Genomic DNA, 27,433 nt, shown 5'->3' on the forward strand with positions numbered 1-27,433 from the left:
TGGGGGCGATGGGGCTGGGGGCACTGAGGCTGGGGGCTCTGGGGCTGGGGGCGATGGAGCTGGGGGCGATGGGGCTGGGGGCTCTGGGGCTGGGGGCGCTGGGGCTGGGGCACTGGGGCTGGGGGCACTGGGGCTGGGGGCGATGGGGCTGGGGGCGCTGAGGCTGGGGGCTCTGGGGCTGGGGGCGCTGGGGCTGGGGCACTGGGGCTGGGGGCACTGGGGCTGGGGGCGATGGGGCTGAGGGCGCTGGGGTTGAGGCTGGGGGCACTGAGGCTGGGGGCGATGGGGCTGGGGGCACTGGGGCTGGGGGCACTGAGGCTGGGGGCGATGGGGCTGGGGGCGCTGGGGTTGAGGCTGGGGGCACTGAGGCTGGGGGCGATGGGGCTGGGGGCGATGGGGCTGGGGGCACTGGGGCTGGGGGCACTGGGGCTGGGGGCGATGGGGCTGGGGGCGCTGGGGCTGGGGGCACTGAGGCTGGGGGCGATGGGGCTGGGGGCGCTGGGGTTGAGGCTGGGGGCACTGAGGCTGGGGGCGATGGGGCTGGGGGCGATGGGGCTGGGGGCACTGGGGCTGGGGGCACTGGGGCTGGGGGCGATGGGGCTGGGGGCGCTGAGGCTGAGGCTGGGGGCACTGGGGCTGAGGGCTCTGGGGCTGGGGGCGCTGAGGCTGAGGCTGGGGGCACTGGGGCTGGGGGCACTGGGGCTGGGGGCGCTGGGGCTGGGAGCGATGGGGCTGGGGGCTCTGGGGCTGGGGGCGCTGGGGTTGAGGCTGGGGGCACTGGGGCTGGGGGCGCTGGGGTTGAGGCTGGGGGCACTGGGGCTGGGGGCGCTGGGGCTGGGGGCGCTGGGGCTGGGGGCACTGGGGCTGGGGGCGATGGGGCTGGGGGCACTGGGGCTGGGGGCACTGGGGCTGGGGGCGATGGGGCTGGGGGCTCTGGGGTTGTGGCAACAGCTGGGGCGGGGGGCGCTGGCCAAGGAGGGACCCTCGCTGTCCCGACCCACGGGCGGGCAGAGCTCTTGCATCCCGACCCCGAGCGGCCCGCCCCGGCACGCTGGGGAGCGGAGGAGCAGGAGGGAGGGGAGAGAAGGGGAGGGAGCGAGCGGGACCAGCAGAGCCGCGGCCGGCGGGGTTCGAGGCGGGCGCTGGCGGAGCCGGGCGAGAGCAGCACGGCGGGGACAGCGGGTGAGTGCCGGGAGATGCGGGGAGATGTCGGGGTGATTCCGGGGAGCTGCTGGGGAGACGTCGGGGTGATTCCGGGGAGATGCGGGGAGATGTCGGGGTGATTCCGGGGAGATGCCGAGGAGATGCCGAGGAGACGTCGGGGTGATGCCGGGGCGATGTCGGGGAGATGCCGACGGGGCGAGTGCTTGGCCCCGGCTGAAGTTGGCTCCCGGGAACAGAGTGTTGTGCTCTTCTTTCCCCGGGAAAAGCCCGGGGAGCCGCCGGGGGAGGATGGCGAGCGGGAGGCGGGGGTCGGGAGCGGGAGGCTGCGGTGCGCGGCGGCATCGAGCCGGGATCCCCGCACGGCTCCGGCTCCGCGATCTGCAGGTGGATGGGGCGGGCAGAACTCCCCGGGCATCGCCCTGCGGGGAGCGGGGACCCCGCAGCGCCCGGCGCGGGCAACACGGAATGACCGGATGGTTTGGGTGGGAAGGGACCTTTAGAGGTCACCTAATCCATCCCCCAGCCACGAGATGCCTCTTCAACAAAATCAGGCTGCTCAGAGCCCTGTCCAAGCTGACCTTGAGTGTTTCGAGCCCCAGCCTTTCCGGGCAGCCTGTAATGACCCTTTTTTTATGCTGCGTATGTGGGAGGGAAGCTCACAGGCTCACAGAGTTTTAAATGCTCATTGCAGGTCTTTTCCCCCAGGTACAGGGTAATACTGTATTAAATGAAGTAAGCACCTTTAGAAGTGTCATTTTATGTGGATTTTCCTGGGGAAAGCTTTGGGTTACTTTAAGTGTTTTCCTGTAATTGTCCCACACCATCCTGGTTTGTGTTCCACGAGTGACACAGCTCCTGGTTCCTTCTTCACCCCTGCTTCAGGTGTGATGGTGGCCAAGGGTCACCTCTGCTCAGGAGCTAGGGCAAAGCCAAGAGTGTCCTCTGTAATACTGGAACCTCAGAATCCTCACCTATCTGTATGTACCTGCTTGATGCAAGCCAGGCTTTTTGGGACAAAAACCACTATTTGCTCACATGGAGCCAATGAACCACCTGTCACCTGTTGTGTCAATGATGAATGTGAGCCACTTTGGGGATGAGCTTTGGTCTGCTGCAAAGAGCAGGGCCCAGGCAGGAACAAGGACTGCCAGCTTTGCAGTCTGGTGTTTCCAGTGTGCTGCAGGCAGCAGTGCATGAAACTGGAACATGGACCTCAGGGAGAATAATGCTTCTTCCACAGAGACAGTCCCCTTCCCAGTTGTGAGCCTAACGTGAATCCCAGGGAAAAAAACAAACTTCCTTTGCAAAATTAAGAGGACAACTGACTTTAGAGATGTGGAATTACTGTGCCAATAATTCTAACCTCCTCCTTCCAGGAATTGCTGTCAATAGAGTGTTAAACAGATTATTCCAGAAAGCAATCTGGGGTCTGTGACGTTTCTCAAGGCAAATTTACTTTTTCTTTTCATATTGTAATTAAAGTTAAACCAGCATCATAACAAAGGATTTAGGATGTACATCACACATGCCTCTCAAATATTTAAATTAGTAAATATCAAAAACATAGTCAATTTGTTGTTTTCCATGTAAAGTTCTCTGGTTTTCACATTTACTCCCAGATCTGGATGATCTCAGAGCAGCATTCTCACCAGTCACTCATTAATTTTCTTCTGAAGTATCACACTTGTGATGGGCTGGGAATCAAGCACATTGCAGTCCAAAAATTCTGCTTTTCACCATTTTACATGGGGTAGAATAATTCACTTGGTACTTCATTGGTTTAGGGAAATCACACTTCGAAAAGATGATGTGACCTCTCCTTGTGACTTTGTGTGACTGAGATTTCACAGTGTCTCTAAGCAATACTTTGTTTCACTACTCTTACTTTCTCCAAAGTTTTCCTAATGGCTCACTCTTCCTTGCTGTAATTAAGTCCCTCTCCTTCCAGTGATATTAGTCAGAGCCACAGGGAACAGACTATTCCTTCCTTTTCTGCAGGTTCTCATGCAAAGACTGTTGAACACCTCCCTCAGCTGTGCTCAGCCCAATATCCCTGTTCCCATGCAGTTTATTCCCATACATTTTCTTCCCATACATTTTTTTTCCTGATGATTCCTGCTGCTATCTTCTGATCTCTTGCTGTGTGCTCTGCATCTTCTTGGGAACAGTGCCCAAAGCTGAATGCCAGGCTGTCATTTGGTCTTGTTCAAAATGAACAGAACAAGATTTCTTCAAGGCCTTATTCCAGTTCCACACTCACCAAGGTGTTTGCTGTTTTGGTACAATGTCACTGGCTCTGCTGACAGTGCACATTTGTCTGACACTGTGCAGAGCCTTTGCTGAGCTGGTTACTCTCCATCACTCAACAGGGGAACTGTTCATCTCTGCCTGAGCTACACACCTTGCACTTGTCCTTAAGCTCAACTTTAACCTTAATCCCCTTCCCTAAGTGCTCTGAGCTGGAATTCCAGCAGTGTCATTCCACTGGCTGAAACACACCACCTACTTCATCACCCAAACAATTACTGAGAATCCCAACTACTTGGCCCCCTCATTCCTATCATGGCACAATTGCTGTTAGAATTGTGGAACTGGATGGTAGAATATGTTTCATCCTGCTTGTTCTAGGTAAAACCTCTGTATGTTCCTTCACACACCTCCTGCAGCTGGAGGTCATTCAGGCAGAAATTGTTCCAAATTTTTTCCTGAATTGCCTTTAGAACAGAGGGTAAGAGGGTCTAGGGTGCTACTTCCAATAGGAGTAAATCACATTTCTGCAAAATTTCATTTATTTATTAAGTGAGGAAATGCTGCAGGAGGAGCCTTCTGAAGTGCTCTCATCCTCATTGTTGGCAATCAGGGGTACACTCTCACTCAGATTTTATAATTAGGCAGACCAGTAATGATCTTTCATCACAGCTTGTATTTTTAAGGCATACCTTTTAATGTCAGTGCAAGTATTACCACACCAACCAATGCCTTCAAACCCCTTTGCTGTCAACCCTTTGAGATCCTTTCTAGAAAAAAATAAAATTCTTGACTTCTGGACTGGACAAAAAGCTCAGGCAAAGAGTAATGGCCAAAGCAGAAAAGTGAAAATATGGGTAGCCTTAAAAAATCTGAATGGACTGCTGTGCTCATGGATGAAGTCTCATGGGAGTGGCTGTGCAGATTGAAACTGAGTTCAGTGAAGCATCAGTAGAGGAGCCACAGAGCTGAACCAAACAAGGATGATGTGGATGAGACTTGCAAGAACTTTTCCATCTTTGCAGGTCTCTCTAGCATTTATCATTATAGATTCCAGCTGATTTTAAACATTGGAAGGTTTGAGCACTGAGGACTCTGAATGCACTGGCATTTTCCAGAGAACCCAGTATGAGCCTTATTCCCATTGCTCCATTGGATGTATGGGAACATTTTGTTGACTTAAGAATAAAGGTATTTAAACATAATTAAACACTTAGAAAAGTTCCCAGGCCTGAAAACATCCTAGAGGTACAATGTAGGAATTTTTAACAGTGGTTCCCCATTCTTTTTAGCACTTCAGGGCAGGTACTTGGGAGACCCCACCTGATCTGTCCCTGCTCCAGCTCTCCTGCCATCCCCCATTGCTTCCAGACATCAGGCAAGGCTGATAACCTCAAGTTAGGCTTTTATAGGGTGGTGTCACCCTAGGTCCTTGTCAGAAACTGGAAATAAATGGGCACCACTCAACAGCTTCTGGAACAGTAGAGGAAAGTAATTTCCATAGCTGAGTCTGAGCTGAACAGCCACTCGTGTGCCAGATAAAAATTTCTGTGTCACTTAGCTCAGCCAGATCAGCCAGTGTCATTCTGCTTGCTCCAGATCCCACTTTGCTGGCTCTTGGACAGTTGGCATTACAATCTCACACCCCACTGGATTTCTTTGGCCCTTAAAATTCCACTGATTACATGACACTGAGTCATAATGGGAGAAAAAAATGTGAGAAGGAAGAAGTTAATTGGATATTTTGCATGGTGGATGTTTGTCATTGGAGAATTTATGGCTGAGAGCTGAGTGCTCCAGCCCCTCCTCCCTCCAAAGATCTTATTGGGAACATATTGTAGAGTCTGTTTTTGCAATATAGTATTTACCAGGATCACATTAAATCCCAGACTTTCTCTTTGATAAGTAATATTTAGTTTATAAGTTATATAAAAAGTGTAACAGCAATTGTAACTTGGGAACTAACAATGGGTTGGATAGCTAACACATATTGGTGGTGTGTAAATAAAGGTAAGAGAGGAAAAATACCAATAATTTCTTAAAAGCTAGCAAAAATAGAGGGTGGGGAGAAGAGAACAGAGATGTTAAACATTGCTAATATTTGCTTGCTAATTTTTGTAAAATGAGAAATATTTTGCATATAGTTTCTCACATAGAATGCCATTTTCTATATCAAATGGACTAAATAGGAATGCTTGATTTACTTGGGAAGAGTCACAAGGCAGATTAGACACCTAGCCATGCTGCATGTGCTGTGCTGGAGTGAACACTCTCTGAGTCAGGCACTTTCCCAGCAGGATGAACTCTTCTCTACCAGCTCCCCTCACTGGCTGTGAAGGGAGATGCTCAGCCCTAAAGGGCTCAGCTACTGCTGGGCTTGAGCACAAATTCAGATGCAAAGAGGATTTGCATAGATTATACCTTTGATTTTTCAGCATTGGCTGATTTTCTCCCAGCAGCTGCATCCATGTTTGGTTATGGATGGGCAGATTCCTCCAGCTAGTACTAAATGGATTTCTTGTTTTGTCTTCAGGTTGAGCTCCATACCTACTCTATGATGTATGCTTGAGTCAATTGTTCCAAATATGCAAGAACTTATAAAAAACAGTATGTTGAAGATTTAGAACTCATTTGAACTCTAGACTAGCTCATGAGACTGCAAACACCATGTTTCATATCAGTTTATTTTTCTCCCACAGTGACTTCAAGCTGGTGGAAGCAATAGGACTAACAGGCTTGTTCAGGTAGGTGAGGGGCAGTCACTTTAGTTCACATTGCTGGAATGTTGAAACAGAGAGAAAAAGCTGATACAGAATATGGGAAAGGCTTGATATCTCTTTTTTTCAGTGACAATTGACAGCAAGGTTGGATTTGGCTTTGATTTTTAGGTAAAACAGCCATTTAACAGTCTTTAATAGTGCTAATAAGTCTGGCTGGTGATTTTAGTTTAGATTTTCTCCTGTGTGGGATGTACAATCAGCCCATTATTTCAGGTAAGGGATTTCTTAGTCCCTAAAAATGAGAGTTCTGAAGTGAGCCATTACTGTGTTAAAGGTATGGTAAAAATAAATAAAGGCAATTCCTTAGAGAAACTAGATTAACTTCAGCATCTCTATTCACTAAAGAGAAATCAGGAGATATTTACAAGTGGAATCTTTATTTTTGGCCAAAGGGGACAACAACAACAAAATTTTACTATCAGACAGTGCTCAGCTAGGAAGTTCAATGCAACTGGAAGTGTGATGGTGGCATCAGCAGGGGTCAGCCTCTACTCAACTCCCTCTGCAGCTGCCAGCTGCAGGACAAACACTGTGGTGATACCCTGAAATCTGAACACACAGCAGAAATTACAAGGAACAGTGTATTGCTTTACACACAATAAATATGGTGATTTGGGTAACCTCCTACTTTAGTAAAGGAAGATGTGCTTCAGCAATCTGGTAATTAATTAGAAAAGTTGGTAAGTATGAAGTGAGTGAAGTCCAACTAATAAAATTATTTAGACTCTCAAGAGACTTTGAGTGATGTGGAAAGTCCATGAATAGTGTGGTGATGGCATCTGATGATTAAACAAAGCTCTTCAGGGTATTAAAGACAAGGACTGACTGTACAGAGTTGCAAAGTTACAAAGTGGGAGAAGGAATACAATGCTCACAGATGCAAAAACTGAGCAGACAGGGGAAAAAAGCTGATATCACCCAAGGTATTTGGAATTACATTAATTGGGACTGCTCTGTGGAAATGTCAGATTGGTGCTATGCAATGATTCAAAAAGCAAAATACTTCTCAGAAATCATTAGGAAATAAACTGAGGAAAAACCCACCATTATGCTGAAGTATAAATCTATGGATTTATCTACATCAACAACTGTTTGTGTTTCCTTCAGGTTTGTGAAGACTTCAGGAGATCCAGTCCTGGTGAATACAAGGAAAATGCAGATTGCATACAGTGCAGTAATGTGCACCAATGCATTGGGGTCTGGTGCTCAACACCTGATTTCAGCATTTGAAGACTAATTGTTGAAGAAAAAAGTCTGAATAGTCTGAAGAAATAAATGAAAATGGAGATCTGCACTTGAAGAAGTCTTGATTTGCAAATCTGACAAAAAATATGTTTACAGAAGGAATCCAGATGTGTTGGTTTATATGTTTGGTATTCTACTAATAAAGGGTCCCCTGTAAATACCAAAACCATGACCCATACTCAGCTATTAGAGAGAAAAGGAAAATATTCTTGAGTGTAGCAAAGGGGCATCAACTGCATGCCCAGATGGTTTTTCCCATCTCTTACTCTTCAGTATTGATTTAACTTTGCAGAAGATTATACCAGAAAGGAGGTGTGAAAAAAACTACAATAAATAATTATTTCATTTTCTTCAACGTGAAAACCACCTAAATTCCAATAATTTATAGTACTGTTTTCATTGTCATACACCAGACTCATATCTGGATGATATTTTGCTTCAACAATGGTGTAATTGATGTGATGTGATGGAAAATATTGCATAGGGGAGTACCTCATCTACTGCCTCAGCTGAAGTTTTCAACAAGTCAATAATTCTTCAGTGCAGGACCAAAGTATGAAAAATTTTATTTTATCAAAAAAAGTAAGCATCTTCCTTCATCATCCCAGAAATATTACACTGGAAGGTGAAAGCAGAGCAGAGGATGGCTCAGTACAACCACTCAGCACAGTTCTCTCTCCAAAGCCCAGCAAACAAATCATTAAATGTCACTGAAACCCCACTGTCTTGGGATGAAAGGACCCTCTTAGGGCTGAAGATCTCACTGTCCATCCTCCTGTCCGTTATAACTTTGGCCACAATCCTGGCCAACGCTTTTGTTGTCATCACCATTTTCCTGACGAGGAAGCTGCACACACCCGCCAATTACCTGATCGGCTCCCTGGCACTGACCGACCTCTTGGTGTCCGTGCTGGTGATGCCTGTCAGCATTGTCTACACTGTCACCCACACCTGGGCCTTTGGCCAGCTGCTCTGTGACATCTGGCTGTCATCAGACGTCACCTGCTGCACAGCCTCCATCCTGCACCTGTGTGTCATTGCTCTGGACAGGTACTGGGCCATCACTGATGCTCTGGAGTACAGCAAGCGCCGCACGGCCGGCCGCGCAGCTCTCATGGTGGCCGTGGTCTGGATGATTTCTGTCAGTATCTCCGTGCCACCGTTTTTTTTGGAGGCAAGTGAAAGCTCCTGGAGAAATTGCAAAATGTGCTGTAAACACGGATCAGATTTCCTACACGATTTATTCCACTTGTGGAGCTTTCTACATCCCAACCGTGCTGCTGCTGATATTGTACGGCAGAATTTATGTGGCAGCTCGGTCCAGGATTCTGAAGCCACCCCCCTTGTATGGGAAACGTTTCACTACTGCACACCTGATTGCTGGTTCTGCAGGCTCTTCCCTCTGCTCCATCAATGCCAGCCTCCATGAAGGGCATTCCCATGCAGATGGATCCCCAATATTTCTTGGTCATGTTAAAATAAAACTTGCAGATAGTGTGCTGGAAAGGAAAAGGATTTCTGCTGCGAGAGAAAGGAAAGCTACCAAAACTTTAGGCATCATTCTGGGAGCTTTCATTTTCTGCTGGCTGCCTTTTTTTGTCATATCCCTGGTTGTTCCAATCTGCCAAGATGCCTGTTGGTTTCATCCCATCCTACTGGACTTTTTTACCTGGTTGGGTTACCTAAACTCCTTAATCAATCCAGTCATTTATACAGCTTTTAATGAAGAATTTAAACAGGCTTTCCAAAAACTAATACTTTTCCAGAAATGTTCCTCTTGAGACTCTTCTCTTGTATAACTGACCCTTGTGCATTCTCACAGCCCACCTGGAACTTTCCACGCTTTAATTCCTGAGGAACAGAGTAATTGCCATCTCTGCTGCTACCCTGGTCTGTGCATGTAACTGGAAATTTCTTGCCAATTTGATCTTTCTGTCTGGGATTGTACATGGCATGAACTTGTCCATGGTCTCTGCAGTGATCATGGCTGTAAATAAGATCAATGACACATGAAATAAACTCTGCAACAAGACAAGATGTGTGACCCAGGGAGCTTGTCTTGTGTGATGAGGTGACACATTATCCCATTTTACCACGCTTTCTAACCTAATGGGATGACATTGTGTGTGTATTCACAAGATGTTTGTGTTTCTGCTGTATATTATTAACCATTTATGTAGGCTGAGAAAGTTTCTGAAGACCAGCATCTAATACTTACATTTCCTATGGCATGTATCTTACCCATGTGAAGCTGATAAAACCTGTAACTTTTTCAGAAGATGTATGACACAGCCTGACTATATTCAGCAGCAGGGCAGAGCAGCATAGCACAGATTGTTATGTGGATATTTCACAAATGCTGCATTTGAAGTTATGCTTTTGGTGAAGTGTAGAAAGGAGACAATATGATTGAATTAATTATGACACATTTTATCATGAATAGAACAACCAGTGCAGAAATGCTACAAAATAAATAGCATGAAAATGATTGATCTTACATTTCTGTCAGTTAATTTTTTGCATGCATAAACTGAAACAGAAGAATATGGTTAGTGCAGTGGGGAATGACTAGGACCTCATAAAATATCCAGAAGGTTCACTCCTTGATGACAAGATATGGGAAGTTAGAGAGGGGAGAATGAAGTGACACACTAAAGAAAAGTTTCAGAGTAATTAAGGTTGTTGGGGTGGATGCAGCACCCCTGTGTCTGTTTAAATGGTTTAAATGCTGCTCAGATAAACTGTGGTCAGAAATGACTGTCAGGACCCTCTGCTGGGGTCACAGAGCAGGTCTCTGCTAACATGCACTTCTCTGCCTCTGGGATTATTTCTCTGATTTGGGAAGGTGGCCCATGGAGGTCTTGGATGAGGTCTCAGACAAGACAGCACACCAAGAGGTGCAGCCCAAATTTCATGCAACGTTTTAGTCTCTGGGTATTTACATCAGAAGTGCCATGTCTATACTGAATATGAGCCACACATTGCTTTGAAAATCACCCCATGATCCTTCTGAGTGCCCTCCCATCTCTCAGCCTGCCCCAATTCATCTCCACCATCCACTGCTGTGGCCACCCCAAACACTCCACAGTGCACATCCACCCCAGGTTTCTGCCTCTCCTTTGCATTTGTAGCACAGCTTTGCAGCTTTCTCCCTATTGCTGGTGCCTGTGCTGAGGATGGAGCATAAAGTGATGCTGCAGAGTTAGACAGAGCAGTTGTGTGGCCAGAGAACAGCAGTCCTCTCTCTCACTGAGGGCATTTTGAAGCTCCTCTGTTTGAGACACAGCCCCTCTACTCTCCCAAAAGTGCACTGATCCAGCTCTGTCAGTTTTGAGGTGCCACTGGCCATGTCCACACAGTCTGTTTCCAACTTGTGCCAGGGCAGACTGCTGCCTGTGCTCACTCCTGAGCTGTGCTGCTGCACTGCCTGGGGACATGTGAGCTGAGACAGGCCACAGCTGAACCATTAACTGTGCAGATATTCACTGCACATTAACCAGTGCAGACAACTGAGCTCCCACACTGGAACAGGCCCTGGCACTGTTCCATTTGCTGCTATAACAGCAGTCAATTTTTCATCCTCCTCTGATGATGTTTGTCCAAAATGCTCACCTTGGGCCAGTTTGTGATGAATTCCAAGGTGCCTGGGTGATTCACCTGCTCAGTGTGAAACAAAAAATGACAAATCATGGTCCTAGAAGGGCCTTTGAGAGGCTGGCTAGTCCATTCTTTACCTGTATCAATTATGCTTTTTCCCTTTTCCTGTGTTTCCTACTCGTGATTTGGAATGAAGAAAAGAATGGCAAAATACAACATAGGAAGATGATCCACCATGCTTCTTTGATCCTGTTTAATTCAAGAGTAAACAAAGTAAGCCCTTTCTTTGATTAGATTATAAGTGAATTTTAAAAGGCACTTGATCTAATATTACACCATTCTTATTGTTAGTAAATATTAGATGGTGTGCCTCAACAATTTGTATCAGAAAAACCAGTGATATGGAATTGGCAGATGAAAACACTTGCTAGGAATGATCATAAATTAAAGATAAATAACACCCACAGCCTCTGAGTTGAAAGGAGGAGACTCTCATGTCTCAGAGATCAATGTCCATATTTGCCATGTTTTACAATGCTCTGTGAATTGCAGTCCAGAGCACACAAATGTATTTCACAAAAGGTACATGAGGGCTGAGTGATATCTCAGTGCATCTCCAGTGAAGCTCTTGCAATACAGAGCACAAAGGTAAGTTAAAACATGTTATGTTTGTATAGAAATATTGATATTGATGTGTCCAAGTAGATAGATATTTCAATGATAATGTAAAATTTTTTGAAAATAGAAGAAATAGCTAAATATATGTCAAGGCATGTATGTGCACTGCAGCACACTGCAATTAAATTCCAGTGCAGGTTATTCCTACAAGCAGGGAAGAGGATGAGTTTCTGCAATGAGGAGTCACCATGACTGAAGACTGGCAGGACAATGAAAGTGGAACATGATCACTCCTCCCAGGACAAACCTGAATCTTGCTATGTGAAAGAAAGATGGTCATTGAAACCTATGGGTTGAAGCAATCCTACCATGCTCACCAATCTGAGAACAGCTCCTTGCAGGGGAGTTCAAAGGAACAAATGCTGTATATGTGACTGCTTAAGTATATGAAGCCCTAGTGATGAGCTGATCACATCCTCACAAACAAATCTGCCCAAAAATCCTCTTCCTGTTTTGTATATCTATGATAAGAATGAAATATTTCTGCAGAACACACTTTATAACACAGCATCAGAATGCTTTCATTTACAATTATTATACCACTCTGATATTCTAATACATAAGGTATCTTGGTACTGTGAAGATATGGTTTGTATTTTCCTGTCTATTCCATAGCAGTTAATGATGGATAGACAATTTCAAATTCTGAACTACCATGGAAACAACTCAGTACCCTGCTTTTCTTTTTTGAGTTCACAACTCCCTCTGCAGTAAACCTTGTAAGTCCTGGAATGAATGTCAAGAGAGACAGATGTAGCTGTATGGTTCCCATGCAGTTTATTTTATGACAATTTTGCTACAGGTTCTCAGTGCCTCTTGTCACTCACAGGTGAGGAATTCCCAACAGCTCCAGCAAAATGAATCCACCTTTTCTGAACTCTTTTTCAGCCAAGATGATTCACTTGAAAACATCAATGACTAGGCACATATTCCATACACTTCTGGTCAGTAACAGATTTTTACATTTAGATTTCATCATCGCTGGTGACAAAGAAGGAAATGAGAAGTTAAGAGCTCTTTCTGCCAGATTTCATCTATGTCATCTTTTTCACATTTATGGTACCTCCAACTTCTGGTGGCAAGTTACATCTCCTGAGCAGCTGTTTCTTGATCTCTTACTGGGGAGGTTCTCTTACCCAGCCCTGACCTACAACATAGTGCAATTGCTCTCCACAATTTGGTGTTTGGTTTGCAAACCTGCTGAGTGTGCAAGATAACTCATTGTCCAGGTCATTATTAAAGGCATTAATCACTATTAACCTGTCAGCATGCATCCCTGATGGATGCCCCTAGGAACTAGTTGCCCACTGGGCTTCATATTGTGGATATGAACCTTTCAGCTCAACCACCAAGCCACTTCTTCATTCCCTTCACACTCAAGTCCAAGATCCAGTCCAAATCTCACCAACTTGCCTACAAGTAGACTGTGGGGATTGTGTCAAAAGCTTGATAAAGCAAACACTACAATCAATCAGTACAACACCAGGCCTTCCTGTTGGCAACACAGGCTGCTGCATCTTTGTAGAAAGTAATCAGGTTGGTCAGGCAAATCCTTGCTGGCTCCTGCCAGTCACTTCTTAGTCCTTAACATGCTTGGAAAATACTTCCAGGAGGATGTGCTGTCCAGTCTTCCCAATGGCTGAGCTGAGACTGACCAAAGAGCTGAGTATTGCCTGAATTCTCCTTCTTGCCATTCTTGATGACAGGTATGATGACATTTGGCTTTTTTCAATCACCTTTTCAATCACAATTTCAAAGATGCTAATCTTGAAATTATTTTGGCAAGCACCCTTGAAATCCTGAAATGCACCCTTTCCAGCCCCATGTGTAGACCTAATTCAGCTGACATTTAAAAAAATGTCTGCTCCAGGAAGAGGTGAAACATCCCCTCAAACCAACTGACTTTATTGACATTATTTACATTATCTAGGTTGTAAGATTGAAATGAGACTTGTGTAGAAGAATCAGTAGTGGAGATGTCTGATGTATTCAGACAAACCCTACTCATAATGTGTGTAAATTCTGTTTATTATTTCCAGCAACTGCCACTCCCCATCCTGGTGTTCTCCAGGTGTGTCAGGTTCTGGCTCCTTATGCAGCTGGTGAAGAGTGATATGATGAAGACTCAGTTTGAGGAGATGGTGTTTATGCTTTCTGACTGAGAGGAAGACAGCAGCAGTACAAACTTCCATCAACCCATTTCTTATGTGCTGCAGGCTTCTCAGCGTCTTTGTTACCATTCCTTGACATGGTTACAGACTTCTCTGAGGGCTTGTGGTGGCACCTTGTTGATTCTAGGAACAAGAAACAGTTATACACACAAAACCCCAAATCAAACAAAACTTACATTGCCCTATAGACTGCTGAGAATGATGTGAGACTCACAAGCTATGCAGCACATTTGTCCACACAACCACAATTCTGTTTCTTTTTCCCTGAATGCTGTGTTTAGTACTGCTCTGAAACTCTGTGTGGCATCTAGCACAACCAAGGCTCCAGCTCTGTCAGGAGTTGTTAGAAATTAATTCAACAAGTATCAGGATCTTATAATGACTCTGATCTTCTAAATATTTAAAACCTGAACAACAGAATCAGGTAATAACAGGAGAATCTCCACTTCTAGTTTGCAGAGAGAAGCAAATAACCACTGGCTTAGAAAGCAGTGGGCTAATAAAACTCACTAGAGGCAGAGAAGTATTCACTCTGAGTTAGTTGTCTGCCAGTCTGATAAACTGAACAAATCCCAGAACTGGTGTAGAAGAAGCAGCACATACACACAAGTAATTTTAGGAGGGACATTCAACTGCATGCAACAAGATCAACTCAGACACCTCACTTACATTCACCATACAAACAGAGGGAGTACAGAATAGCAATACCTGAAGAGTCAGTTCAGGGCCTTCATGAACTGGAAGATGACCCAGATAGACATTTTCAATAACCACTGAGGAATCTGCTCTCTGTAAGCTTGGCTAATCCCTTTTGAATCTCATGCCTCTGGTGTTCATGGCATCCTAGAGCCATCCACTTCTCACGTTATCAAGCTGTGCATAAGATGCATGAGTTAATTTTATTTGTTTAAAGCCACTACACCCATGTGGATCCTCTGTTGTCAGACACACTGACAGCTCCCGCTGCTTCCGCATGTCATTCATGATTTTATTGTGTTTGTCATCTCCCCCTGCCCATCATCTCTGGTCACACCTGCCCACATTACTTACAGCTCCCTTGGAACTGTACAGCCTTTCTATCAACCATTGTGGGGACATCTGGGGACTACCAGTGGTGCTGGCACCCTGTTTTGGGTTTTGGAAACAGCACCCATCCTCCTAATCCAAGAGATAAGCATTGCAACCATGCCTCAGGCTTTGGTGAGTCCTCATCGTGCAGTATGGCAAACAAGAGCAAATGCTCACTAAGGGCTGAGACTGCTCATCCTCCTGTGCCACCAGATCCCAGCAGCACTGGCACAGTGAGCTGCTGCTGCAGGGAGAGCTCAAGGAGTGGGGTAAAATCCTGACCACACACTGATGGAAGGAGGCGAGGGGAAACAAACTGAGCTGAGCTGATAAAGGAGGAGAAAGAAGCCCCTCACCAAGGTGGCAACTGAAGCAGCTGCTGGGTGGGGCCTGCGGTGTGAGGAAAAGAGGGAATGGAAAACCAGAGAGTGATAAATATCCAATCTCTGGATCCAAGTGAGACAACCTGCCTGCTGTGTGTCATGCAGAAGCAGCACGGACACAGTGCCTGTAGCAACAGGAACTGCCATTGCCCAGGCTGGTATTTTGGAGAAAAAAGCTTAGTGGTGTGAAGTTAGAGACTTAGAAATTTCTGTCCACGGAAAGGAAATGATGTAGAGGAAAACTAAGGAAGCTCTGGCTGCTCTAAGAGAAAGCAATTTTTTTCTTTAATAATGTTATTGATGGGGACTTAGTGCAGTCAATGGAAGCTGCAGAAATACAGAGATAAGTGGAATGAGAGATGTTAGAGGTGAGGAGGCAGCTCCACCTTTCCCCCAGATGTCCCCACAGTGGCCAATAGGTTCCAAGGCTGCCACGTCTCGCTGCCTGGCCGGGAGGCTGGAATCACTCACCGGCCTCTGAGTCTGCCGGGGACTCAGCCGGGCGAGGGCAGCGCGGTGACGGACAGAGCGTGGGGACACATCCCGGTGTCCTTGCCCACCCGCGAGCAGAGCCCCCGGCCAGCGCTGGGGGAGCTCTGCTGCCTCCGATCCCATCTCGGCACCCCCGGGCTGCACACACCAGCCTCGGCTGGGTTCACCACCGAGTCCCAAACTCTCCAAGAGATGGCACTGAAGTGGGGAAAGGGGGGTGGGACGGGAGAAGAGGAAAAATCCTCCTTGTGCCACCTGGTGCGGGGCTCTGCCCTGCTTTTAAAGAGCCGGGACCGGCGCTGCCCGCCCCGAGGCGGTGGTAGGGGGCCAGGGCTGGAGAAGGGGCTGTCCGGCAGGCTCTGCAGCACGAACCCCCCGTAAAACCAGGGCAGCGCCTGCGCTGCGCCTCACCCGCGACTCCCAGGCCCGCCCAGCTCCTCCCTGGCCCCTTTCGCAAAGTTTCCCCTCCCTGCCCCCAGCGCCCTCAGACCCCCCCCAAAATGGCGGCCGGGCCTGCCCGCCCTCCTGAGGGCCGGGGGCGGACGCGGCGGAGCTGCACGGCTGCCGGGCCGGGCGCCTCCGCCCCGCTCCCGCTGACGTCAAGCACCGCCCGGTACCGCGTCCCTCCCCTCATTGTCAGCGCCCGCACCCGCCGCCCGAGCTCCGGAGCCCCTCGCGGGCTGCGGCTGCCCAAGCCCGGGCTGGGAGGGAGGGAAGCCTGGCGCTCCTGCTGCCCAGGTAGGCAGAGGTGGGCGATGAAGGGGCGGAGGGCGGGGGGTGCCGCAGACCGGCGGGGCGGGGAGGAATTTGAGGCATCCGCTTTGTCTTTGACCGCCGCCGCCTTTCCCGTCCCTTCCCGTGCGGGCGAGCGGGTGCCTCAAGGCCGGGCTGCCCGCGGGCGGCGGCGGGGACCCCCCTCGGGAGCGCCGGCCCTGAGGCGCCCGCCGGGGCCTCGGCTCCCGCTCGGAAATGGAGCCGCCGTCGGGCTCCTTCCGACGGGACCGGAACAGCCGCTTTCCTGAGCGGAGATCGGTGCGTCCCCGCCCGGGAAGGGCTCCGTCCCGCCGCTCCTGCTGTCGCGGGCTGCCCGCAGGGAAGTTGCTGAACCCATTGGCTGGGGCTTGGTTGAGATTTTGGAGGTTTCCAAGCGTTTTCGGTTGGATAACCATTTTTTTTTTTCCTTGCCGCGGCCACATACTCCCTTTCCTGTTGCTTATTTTTTCTCAATTCCCCCTTCTTTCCCAGGGCGCTCACGTATATCATGTAATTACTAACGTTCTTTTATATACGTGCTTTACTGATGCTCTGACTTTGTTAATCACTTCATTCTTCTTTACTCCCCCGTCGTGAGGGAATTAATTGATGGAGCATTGTGAAACTTTTCTTTGCCTCTTTCGAAAATTTCTGAAACTTCCCCCGTTTGGCTTTGTCAGGTGTCCCATGTGCTGGCATGTGAAGCACGGCAGACCTTTGCTGGTTGTCCTTGGTGATTGCGCTCTCATTGCAAATCTGCATTTCCCCTCCCTTCTAATGCTACATCTGAAGCCTTTAAACCAATTAAACACAAGTTAAAGTGACCATCCCGACTAATCAGCACATTTGAGTTAGGTGCAGTGGGATTAGATTTTAACCGGTGCGTAAATTCTGTTACAATATTCCACAAAAATCGGGGGAGGGAGTGCTCAGCGCTGCCGCGTGTGTTGGGGCTGTTGCTTATGGCTGGGGTGGGCGAGCTCCTCTCCCAGCAGCACTACAGCGATGACAGCGGGAAGGGGGATTTTTACAACCTGGAATCGTCTGTGGCATTCCGCGTTTAGGAGGAAAAAACGCAGTAACTCACCGCATGCCTACAGCCTCATGGCAGAGGTATGCATCTGCTGAGCTGCGGGGCTCGGAGCGCACGTCGTTCCCCGTGTCACAGCCTGTGCGATGGTCAGTGTGTGCAGCCCGTGGCCGGCTGGCCATTCCGGCAGGCACGGCGTGCTCTGGGGCTGCTTGGCAGAAGTGTAATTAATTCCTCCATTGCCGCGGCTCCGCAGCAGCGGGGGCTGCACAAAGCAGTGTCTGCCAGGCTGACGCCCCACCGCGATTTGTGATCCTTGTGCAAGACCCCTCCTGGACATGGGACCCTCTCGGCAGGCATCGAGCCTGGGGCTGCTCAGGGCAGTAACACTGCAAGGAGGAGGAGGACATGGAGAGCCGATTGCTGTGTTTCTTTTGGATATGTGTCTGAAAGTTCCTGGGGGAAGGAATGAGTTGGGGCAAAGGGAGTGTGGGAGAGCAGCACAGTTCAAGAGTGATCAGGTCCCCATTAACTAACCCCTGCATCTCCTGGTCTAAGTCTCCTCAACCCCAGCTGCCTCCCAATGCTATGAAATGATAAAGTTTCTGCACTCCAGTACAGGCCAGTGTTGACTTCCTAAGAGGTAGAAATAAGTTACAAGAGCACAGACTTTTCGCTGGCCTTCTGACTGTCTCTGTGTTCTGAAAATTGCCCAATTGAGAGTAAGTTACTGATTTTCTGTATTTAATATGAGGCTAGGAATTGTAGGCAAAAATAAGTCTTGTTTAAAAAGAGAACTCTCAATTGTGGCTATTACAAGAAATGATAATATTTAAAAGCCCAGTATGCCTTGCAGTCTAGACCACATTATTTTGTATGTTCAGATGGGTTGGTGATTACGTCTATGAGTGTGACCTTACCAGAGTATTGTACCCAGGCATTCTGAGGCTGTGCATGTCCTCCATAAAACCTTTTCTTCCCACCATGGGCTGCAGCTGGTGAGGAACCAAAGATCTCTTTCCTCATGGAAGTTTTTCACAAAGTATGGCTGTCATTACTGAGCGAAATGAGGGAAAAAAAGGAGAGTTTTGATACAATTGTTACACTGCAAGGAAGCACAGTCTCTTTAGGAGGTCGTTTTGATTGGAAGATCCCCACGAGGGTGATGATTTGTAGCAGTAATTTGTCTTTTACTAGTGGACTGCAGATCATGGGAACCCTTAAAATGTGTCAGAATGGTGAAGCTTGTTGTGGTGGTTATGGCATGGTTACATGGTTACAGATGTCTTCACACCTCTAAGGCCTGCTGTACACACTTTTTGCCTTGGGTAATGGTTTATTTGCACATGTGGAGTAGAAAGCATGGATGTTTTCAAATACTTGGTGACAGCTGATGAGCAGGTGTTGCTTGCTTGCATTTCCTGCATTCCCAAAGCTGGTGGTTGGCTTTGTCCTTCCATACTGTTATTCTTTCTGCTTTCAGTGAGCTGAATCTTTGGAGGGCTTTAGTCTTTTAACTTGATCTCCTCTTCTGGTAGCCACCAAAGGTGTGATTCATCTCTCTGTCCAAGCTCAGCTGTTTGCCAGGGTAACAGGGGCTGGCAGCCTTCTCCTAGTGGCAACTGTCACATCTCTCTGGATTTGAGGGTTTAGAGCTGGTGGCAGAATCAGTTTGGTGGAAAACCCACAAACCATTTGCCCTTAAGTGTCCAGATTTAGGAGCCTTCATAACCACCCTGCCTGAGAAGGCATGCCAGGCATGCCATTCCTGTGAAGTCGGTGGGGTTTGGGTTGATTCAGCAGCCTGAAAACCAATGTTTTTGAAATGATCAAATAAAAAGTGTGGCATTGCATGTCAGCCATCAGAATGTAGAATTTAGGCCTTAATGCTTTTGTGTCTCTCGTGGTGTCTTAGGTTTTGGCAGTGATGTTCCCCTGCTGAGGCCCTAATGTTGGCAGAGAAGGGGCTGTAAGGATGTCTCAGCCCTGTGTGCTTTAACCCTCACCAAGGTGGAGTAAGTTATGCAGGTGCAGCACACAGCTTTACCTATTTACCATTCATGGAAGCATGAATGCTATGCACAGGCAGTTTGTGTTTCTGTAAAAGAAAGCTGAGAATATTTTGGTGCTTTCTTGTGATATTTGTGCAGGAAATGTAACATTTGTATTCCTGAACATTTGAGTTTCTCATAGAAACACAGTCCAGAGAGGTGAATGCAATCTAAATATAGCTGTCTCTGTCACCACCATGCTTTCACAGTGAGTTTGGATGTGCTACCTTTGCAAAGTTCCTGCTTGTGCTGCCCAGGTTTGGGCAGAGGAGTAGAGACATCGTGTTTAGAGGACTCCAGTAGAAAATTTTCTACATGTATTAAGTCCTAATCTTTTTGGCCCTTTTGTCAGAGCTTAATTGAATTGAACAAACCTCAAATGTCCTCCTTGCAAAGTGACTTCAGAGTCCTGTCATCTGGGCTCTGAGCAGCTCTATTGAACTTGGGCCAGCAAAGTGCACCAGTCTCACGTGTAAGTGCTTTGTGTGAGCTGGAAACTTCCGTGTGGCTGCTCCTTGGCCTGCTGCAGCAAAATAGCTGCCATCCTGCCCTGCCCTGCCCTGCCCTGCCAGGGACCCACTGTCCACAACCCAGCCATGCTCACTGTCCTCCCTTCAGGCACATGCACCTGGCCTGCTTCCATGGGCAGGTTGTTCTTCTGACAGGTGGGCTCCTGGCTGCTCTAGGATGAAGTAAAGGGAGACATGCACTGTCAGCTGTGGATGCTTCCTCATCATTCCTCCTTGCTGTCTGCCCTGGTTTGTGAGGAATGTGGTGGTTTTGCTGCTTTAAGTCACAAAGGGGAAAGTGTAGGCTTTAACGATTTTTAATCAGTACTGGATGGACAAGCCCCTGCATGTAAACATTTATAGTTCTGAATTTACTTAGCTAATTGGTTTTTAAGTCATAGATTAAGTCATAGTTTGGCCTGCTGTACTGCCCAGGCCATAGTATCAAACCTTACTTAGTATTGAATTAACTCATTAACTCAGCCGATTTTGAGGTTTGTGATTTCAACTTGCGAACTTGATGCCTGGAGGGGGGGGAAGGGGCGTTGATCTAAATAAGATTTTTTTGCCACAAAACTCCCGTGTTCCTTGCTTGGATTTGTGGTTGTTTGGCTCAGAAGTAGCAGGACTGATTTCATTCAGACCCCTTGCAAATAGTGTTGTGGCTATCCTTGATTGTGCATGCATGCCTCTGAGAAAGCAGAGCAGCAGGAGATGAGAACCAAGGCTTTCTTAGCCCTGGTAGGATTCGGCTTTGGTGGTTAATATTACAAAACCACTGGAGCTTGGGGCTCATGTGTCAGGCTGCAAAGTAGGAGAGGAAAGCATCTGTGTCTGTAGGCAGGTGATGTGAGAGGGCTGCTGACCTGTGCCATGCACAGCAGTCCTGTGGGGCTGATGAGGAAGGTGCTTCTGGTGACACACAGCAGCTCTGCTCCAGGACAGCAGCCAGTGGGCAACAGGTCCCAGAGTGGGATCTCATTGACTGCTCCTGGCTCCCCTGAGGGTCCTGGGGCAGGTCACAGCAAGTACACTGCACTGGAAGTGCCAGTGCCAGGGTAGGTGAAGGTTGTGTGGCAGCAAAAGAGGGAGCATGTTGTTGTGTGACTTGTGTAAGTGTTGCAGCGTTCTAATTGACCTCTAAAAACAGATGCTTCATCCTAAGCTGAAAATGTCTTTCTACATGACTGATCACGATGAACATAAGTTCAAGCAACTCTTTAATTAGCTCAAGAATGTTTCTCTTTACCTTGAATGCTTACTTTTCACATTTTCCTGTGTTGCTGCATGCAATGCAGTGCTTGCAGAAAAGTAGCTCTGGGCTGTGCAGCAGGGAATTCTGAGAGTGTGGCTGTGCTGCTGGGTGCTGTCAGCCCTGCCAGGCATGCTGCATGCAGCACAGCTCTGTAATTTGGGAGTGACAGCTTTTGCTGCATGCAGCACAGCTCTGTAATTTGGGAGTGACAGCTTTTGCTGCATGCAGCACAGCTCTGTAGTTTGGGAGTGACAGCTTTTGCTGCATGCAGCACAGCTCTGTAGGATGGGAGTGACAGCTTTTGCTGCATGCAGCACAGCTCTGTAATTTGGGAGTGACAGCTTTTGCTGCAGTGCTGCACCCTCTGTACGTGTTGCAGCAAAATCTGTCAGGCTTTCTTTTCACGTTCATTCTCAAAATTGCTTTAATTAAAATTGCTTCTGTATGCATTATCTGGCTCTTAAGGTGCAGCACTGGCTTGTGTCTTCCCCACTGGATTGATTTGAAAATCATAGGATTTTCTGAGGCTGCAGAGGCTCCAAGGTTGTGCTGATCATCTGATTCCACTGCAGCACTTTCAGTTGCTTGTGCCTTTGAGGTGCCTGTGCCTCACGTGGGAGTGCAGTGGGTTACCTTAAAGGGAAAATCTGATGAAACTTCTTCAAGAACTTGTTGTTACATGTGATATCTTAGTGGAATTTGCCGGAATAGAATGGAGATTCCTGACCTAGGATCTGGAACAGAGCTGCAAAAACATTAATTTCTCAGGTAGTGTGAATCATTTGGAAATATGTCTGTTTTTACTGGAAAACAATAATTCCTGGATGATAATAAATAACTACTAGTACTGCTTTGTGGTGAGAATTTGAACTTGAAGCAATTGAGAATTCCTAATGAAGTCTCTCACTCTTCTGTCTGCATCCCATTCTGTATAGCTGTTCTTCAGGATTGTTTTTAATGTTGCTGAGTGTGACTAATGTCTTTGCATAAAGGTGTCCTGTGTAATGTGGGTGTTGATGTTTCTGTGTGAGTGTTGGCTGTTAGTATATTGTAAACTGCATATACTCTGAAATTCTCTGGATGTTACCTTTTTTGCACTGGGCAGAGTATGGGAACAAGAAGCACAGTTTGGAGCAGGGCTTTTCCTTTTGCCTGTACCCACTGTCAGAGGTGCTGTGAAGGGGATGCAGAGTGTCAGCAGTGCTTTGGGAAAGCTGTGGAGTGGTGTGTTTGAAGGTGACTGCAGTGACAATGCTGCAGTGGAGCATTATTACCAGCTGTGGAGGTGGGGATTCTTTTCCCACCCATCCATTCCCATTTTTCCAGCAGTGATGGGAAGATGGGGAGGCTCTCTGGGGTGTAGTTCTGCAGAGCATAGAGCACAATCAGGCTGCTGGGGTACAAGAGCTGGGCTGAGAGGCTGCCTGAAGGTGCAGGCAGGGAGAACCAGCAGCTGTGAGTGCAGGGAAGCAGCTGTGCCTTGCTGACTGCCCTGATTGCCAGGTGGCATTCCTTAGGGTCACCTGCCCCTCATTTCCCTCCTTCAGCAGCAGGAGTGGCAAACCCCATTCTCTATTTTGCTTTCTGGCAGTTTTACAGCACAAACATGCTCCCAAGTCCTTACACACAGATCATCTTCATTCACTTTTCCTCTGCTGCCTACGCTCTGAGCTGATTTGCAGAGAAGGGTGGGTTTTCTCTTTTTTTTCCTTTTTTTAGTAATCTCTGCTCTGTGTGCATCTAGTGACTGCTACAACTGCTGGGGTGTGTGGGCTGGGAGTTCAGCACAGCCCTTGCTTTGGAGCCCAGCTGTGTGTGAGTTGGTGGGGCACACAGAGCATCTCTCTGTGCAAAAGCAAGAAGACAGCAGCAAGCTGGAGAGGCTCAGCAAAGCACTGGCAGCATGGCAGTGACTTCAGTGAGGCAGGTCAAGAGAAGGCTGTTCTTACCTGCTCAGTACTGGTGAGATGGTGGCTGAAGTGTCATGAGATTCAAGTGGATATTTCACTAGACCAGGTTGCTCCAAGCCCCATCCAACTTGACCTTGGATATTTCCAGGGATGGGGCACCCACAGCTTCTTTAGGCAAGACTTGTGCCAGTGATTCACCACCTTCACAGGGAAGAATGTCTTCCTAATAACCAAACTCCCTTAGTTTAAAACCTGTGCCCACATCCCATCACTACAGTATGTGGTAAAAAGTCTGTGCCTTTCTTATAAACCCTCTCTATATATTGAAAGCCCAATATAAAGTCTCCCCAGAGTCTTCTCTTTTCCAGTCTGAACAGCCCCAAGTCTCTCAGCCCTTCTTCACAAAAGTATTACAGCCCTTGGATCTTTTCTGTGGCCTCTTGTGAACCTGCTGTAGTCTTTCTGAGGACTCCAGAACTCCAGATGTAGTGCTCCAGGTGGGGTCTCATGAGAGCAGAGTGGGAGAATCACTTCCCTTGACCTGCTGGCCATGATTTTTTTTGATGCAGCCAAGGACCACTGTTGGCTTTCAAGGCTGCAGACACATATTGCTGGGTCATGTCCAATTTTTTGTCCAGCAATACCCTCAAGTCTGTCTCTGCAGGGCTGCTCTCAATCCATTCATCCACCAATCTGAACTGATGCTGGGTATTGCCCCATTCCAGCTGAAGAAAGTTGCAGCATGGTAAATTCTGACTAATTCTGACACTTCTGACTAATTTTCTCCCTGAGATTGTTCTGACAGGAAACAGAGCCCAAGGGATTGGAGCATTTCTGACCCTGGAGATTTTCAGAATTTAATGCAGTCCTGAGCAACCTGCTGTAGCTTTGGACACCAACCCTGTGTGAAATTGGAGCTGGACTGATGTTAGCTTCATCCCCTTACTGCTAACTGAGAGAAAATGTGAATTTCCCACTCTTTCCCTGCAGTGTAGAAAGGAGCAGCATGGTGGGGGAAGCAGTGTGGTCCTGTCTCAGTACAGCCACACCAGTGCTTCCTTCCTGTGAAACATCCTTCCTTCAGTCCAGGGAGTACAAGGGCAAAAAGGACACATAAATAACAATGCAAGTGAGCATGGTTAGACAGCCATGCCCTGGAAAAGTCCTGGAGGGGATCCTGTGCTGCCATCTTTGCCTTGTGCTCAATTTCTCACTCTCCATTTCTTTAACATGCTGCAAGAAAAGCATATGCCCTCATGGCTCTGATCTTCATTTAGGATAGGATTCAGATAAATTAATGCTTGGCATTAAGCCTGCAGATTTTGTCATTAGCATCTTGTGTAATGCTTGCAGGAATACCTGTGCTCCCAGAGCAGGAGGGTTTGTCTGTCTGTTGTCCATAACCAGTGTACTTAAAAGCAAATGCAGGCTGCCCTTTAGAACTGCCTTGTTAATACAAGCTATTTTAAGATTGATTTTCTAGCAGTGTGAAATGCAGAATTTGGAACAAAATTTTCCCATGATAGTCATGAATTGGGTGGCATCTTTAACCCTTTCATATCCTATGGATAAGAGGCTGGTGGGAGATGGAAGAACTTTGAAGTTGGTGACATTATTCAGCCTTGTCCATGACAGAAGTATGGCTCAGGACCTTCCTGATGGAAATCCTGTCCTGCATTTCTGACTCCAAACATCTTCTTAAGGCAGCTGGATGCTGAGGATGGTCTCTCTGGGAAGTTACAGCTGTTCTGCTGTTTCAGTGCCCCCCCTTTATCCCCAAGCACTGAGGAGGCACTTTTCCCCAGGCAAATGGGGAATTACTCTGGCCCATTTTTGGAAAGAAGAAGCAGAGACCATATACTCCTCTATTATCTCTTTCTGCTACAAGCATGGTCTCACAAAGGCAGCATGTTCCTGTTTGTAAATGTTATTTTATTTACTTTTTTGTTACCTGAGGGTATTTTCAGCAATAAATTGAACACAAAGACTATTGTTAGGATCTTCCAATCCACCCTGCTGTCCTCACTGGGCAAATCATATTTAAGAGTGATTTGTAAGTTCCTGAATACCCCATTTCATTTGACTTCACACTTGCCAGTGAACAAAAAAGCTGCAGGTTGAGAGCTCAGAGGGGGTAAAAAAAGCTGGTTATTATAAGGGAGTCCATGATCACAATTAGTATTTGTGGTACAGCCAGGGGACAGTTACCAGCTGTTTGTTCTGGGAGGCCTTGAAGGATCTAGAGATTACTCATGGTGTCTTGGTCAGCCAGCCAGCCTTCTTTTACCTGCCCAGGTGCTTGTGAGACTCTGTAGCCATGGTCCACCCAGTTCACATGACTGGGGAGAAATCACCCAGGCTCTGGCTGCACTGCCTGTGAGTCAGTGCCTGCTCTGAGTGGGTACCTTGCTAATGGAGCTGCAGCATCGTGCCTTGTCTCTGCCTGCTGTCCTGGACACTTGCTCAGTTCAGCTCTTGTCCCCACAGGGCAGCTCTGGAAGACACCCTGAGCTGGTGATGGCACCTTGCTTTGGTAACAGCACCCAGTCTTGCTTCAGAGCATGTGGATTTCATGGGTTGCAGCCAAAAGGGTTGCCTGAAGCTGGAGGTGATGCTGCTGGTGTAACCCCAGCCTGCCAGCCTTTATGCCAGAGGCATTTCAAATGGCTGACAGGCTCCTCCTGGATTTTTCATGGCAGTGATGTTAACCCTGCTGTTCCCCAGGCAGCTGAGCTGAGGTGTGCTGCTAGTCTCTCCCACATCTCTCACAAATGTTTGTGCAAAAGCTGCAGAGTGGCACAGCTGCAGTGAGCTCCAGCACACTCTGGAGCTGCTGCAGTGCTGTGCCAGGCACTGCAGCTCCCCTAACACACAGCCCTCTCTAAACTTCAAAACTTCTAAACCCTGGTTTGCTCCAAGAGCAGCAGTGGCACCTGTAACCTGAATCAGATTCCCTGGCAGCCTCAGGTGCCTTTCCACAATTCTGAATTGCTGCTAATTGCAGACTTTGTTAGGCTGTAAACACAGGGCAGGCCAGACTGCTGAGTACTGCAGAAGTACTGCTGTCCATCTGTCCCAGGACAGCTCCTGAAAACCTGCCAGCACTTTCATCTTCTGCATCTGCACTAAGCAGGGCAAGTGGTGGCTGTGCATGGGGGAGGCTGTGCCAGGTGTGAGCCAGGCCAGGGCAAGCTGCTCACAGATGGACAAGGGGAACAGCAGCATGGCCTCAAGAGGGATCCCCTCAGCAAGAGCAACTCTGCAGAGACTTGGGGTAAAACTTCTGATTTAGGAGATTTCTGATGATCATGGTTCTTCCTAGTGGTAGGGCTGTTCGGTTCAATGGGTGGATAGCAGTGCTAATGATTTATAAAGCTGACCTACTAGACAGAAGTTAAAACTGGGTATTCAATACTTAAGTATTGAATTTTATCAGAGTAATTAGTCCTAGATGTATGCCTAGAATTTTTGAGTTAAGAGGCAATTAGTAAAGATTAATGGAAAATTAAAATTGAGGCACTTACTGAAATAGGATAATTTTTATTTCAGGCCCCATTTTATTTCCTTGTGCTATTATGTCATCAGTCTGAGGGTCTGTGCAGTGCCTGCTGGACCTGCTCAGAACAAAATGCTGGTGCACAGAGCAGAAGGAAGTGCAGAGCAAGGTGTGTAGAGAGCACAGGGCACCTTTCCTGAGATGAAGCTGAAGTTGACTGTCTTAGCTGTTTCCAAAAGATTTTTCCTGTTAGTACTGAGGAGTGGGGACAATCCTGATCCATGGATCTCTGATGTCTGCCTTATATTTGTACAGTTCTTGCCATGACTTGGCCTGGATCTTCCCAGACATCTTCTGGGGATGGCTGAGAAGTCAGCAAGGTGTGTCATGTTTGGAGGCAGAGCAGTTTGAAAATGGCAGAGGTTGTTCTGTGCCAGTTGGCCTTGGCACAGAGGAGAGCCCTGAGCCAGGCTCAGGTGCTGATACAGGTGGACCCTCTGCTCTTTTTGGTCACTGGTGACAGTGCAGAGCCATTCATCCACCTGGCCTTAACAAACTGGAGGTGAGCAATTATCTGACAGTGCTGCAGACTTTTTTTATCTGT

General features: G+C 47.7%; 2 protein-coding genes across 2 annotated transcripts in view; both read left to right on the top strand.

The window, feature by feature from the left end:
• The first annotated feature begins 1,146 nt into the window (after positions 1–1,146).
• Positions 1,147–9,870, top strand: HTR1D (5-hydroxytryptamine receptor 1D). The gene is given in 3 exon segments (XM_079325682.1): positions 1,147–1,182; positions 7,299–8,598; positions 8,600–9,870. Coding segments are annotated over 2 exon segments (1,137 nt in total). The 5' UTR covers positions 1,147–1,182; positions 7,299–8,079; the 3' UTR covers positions 9,218–9,870.
• A 6,555-nt stretch (positions 9,871–16,425) lies between these two features.
• The window catches only part of LUZP1 (leucine zipper protein 1), a 30,719-nt gene continuing 19,711 nt past the window's right edge, over positions 16,426–27,433 (top strand). The window contains exon 1 of the mRNA XM_079325543.1: positions 16,426–16,563. The gene's annotated coding sequence lies outside the window, so the exon portion shown is untranslated. The remainder of the gene's footprint in view (positions 16,564–27,433) is intronic.

This window comes from Erithacus rubecula (assembly GCF_903797595.1).
Source record: "Erithacus rubecula genome assembly, chromosome: 23".
Classification (NCBI taxonomy): Eukaryota; Metazoa; Chordata; class Aves; order Passeriformes; family Muscicapidae; genus Erithacus; species Erithacus rubecula.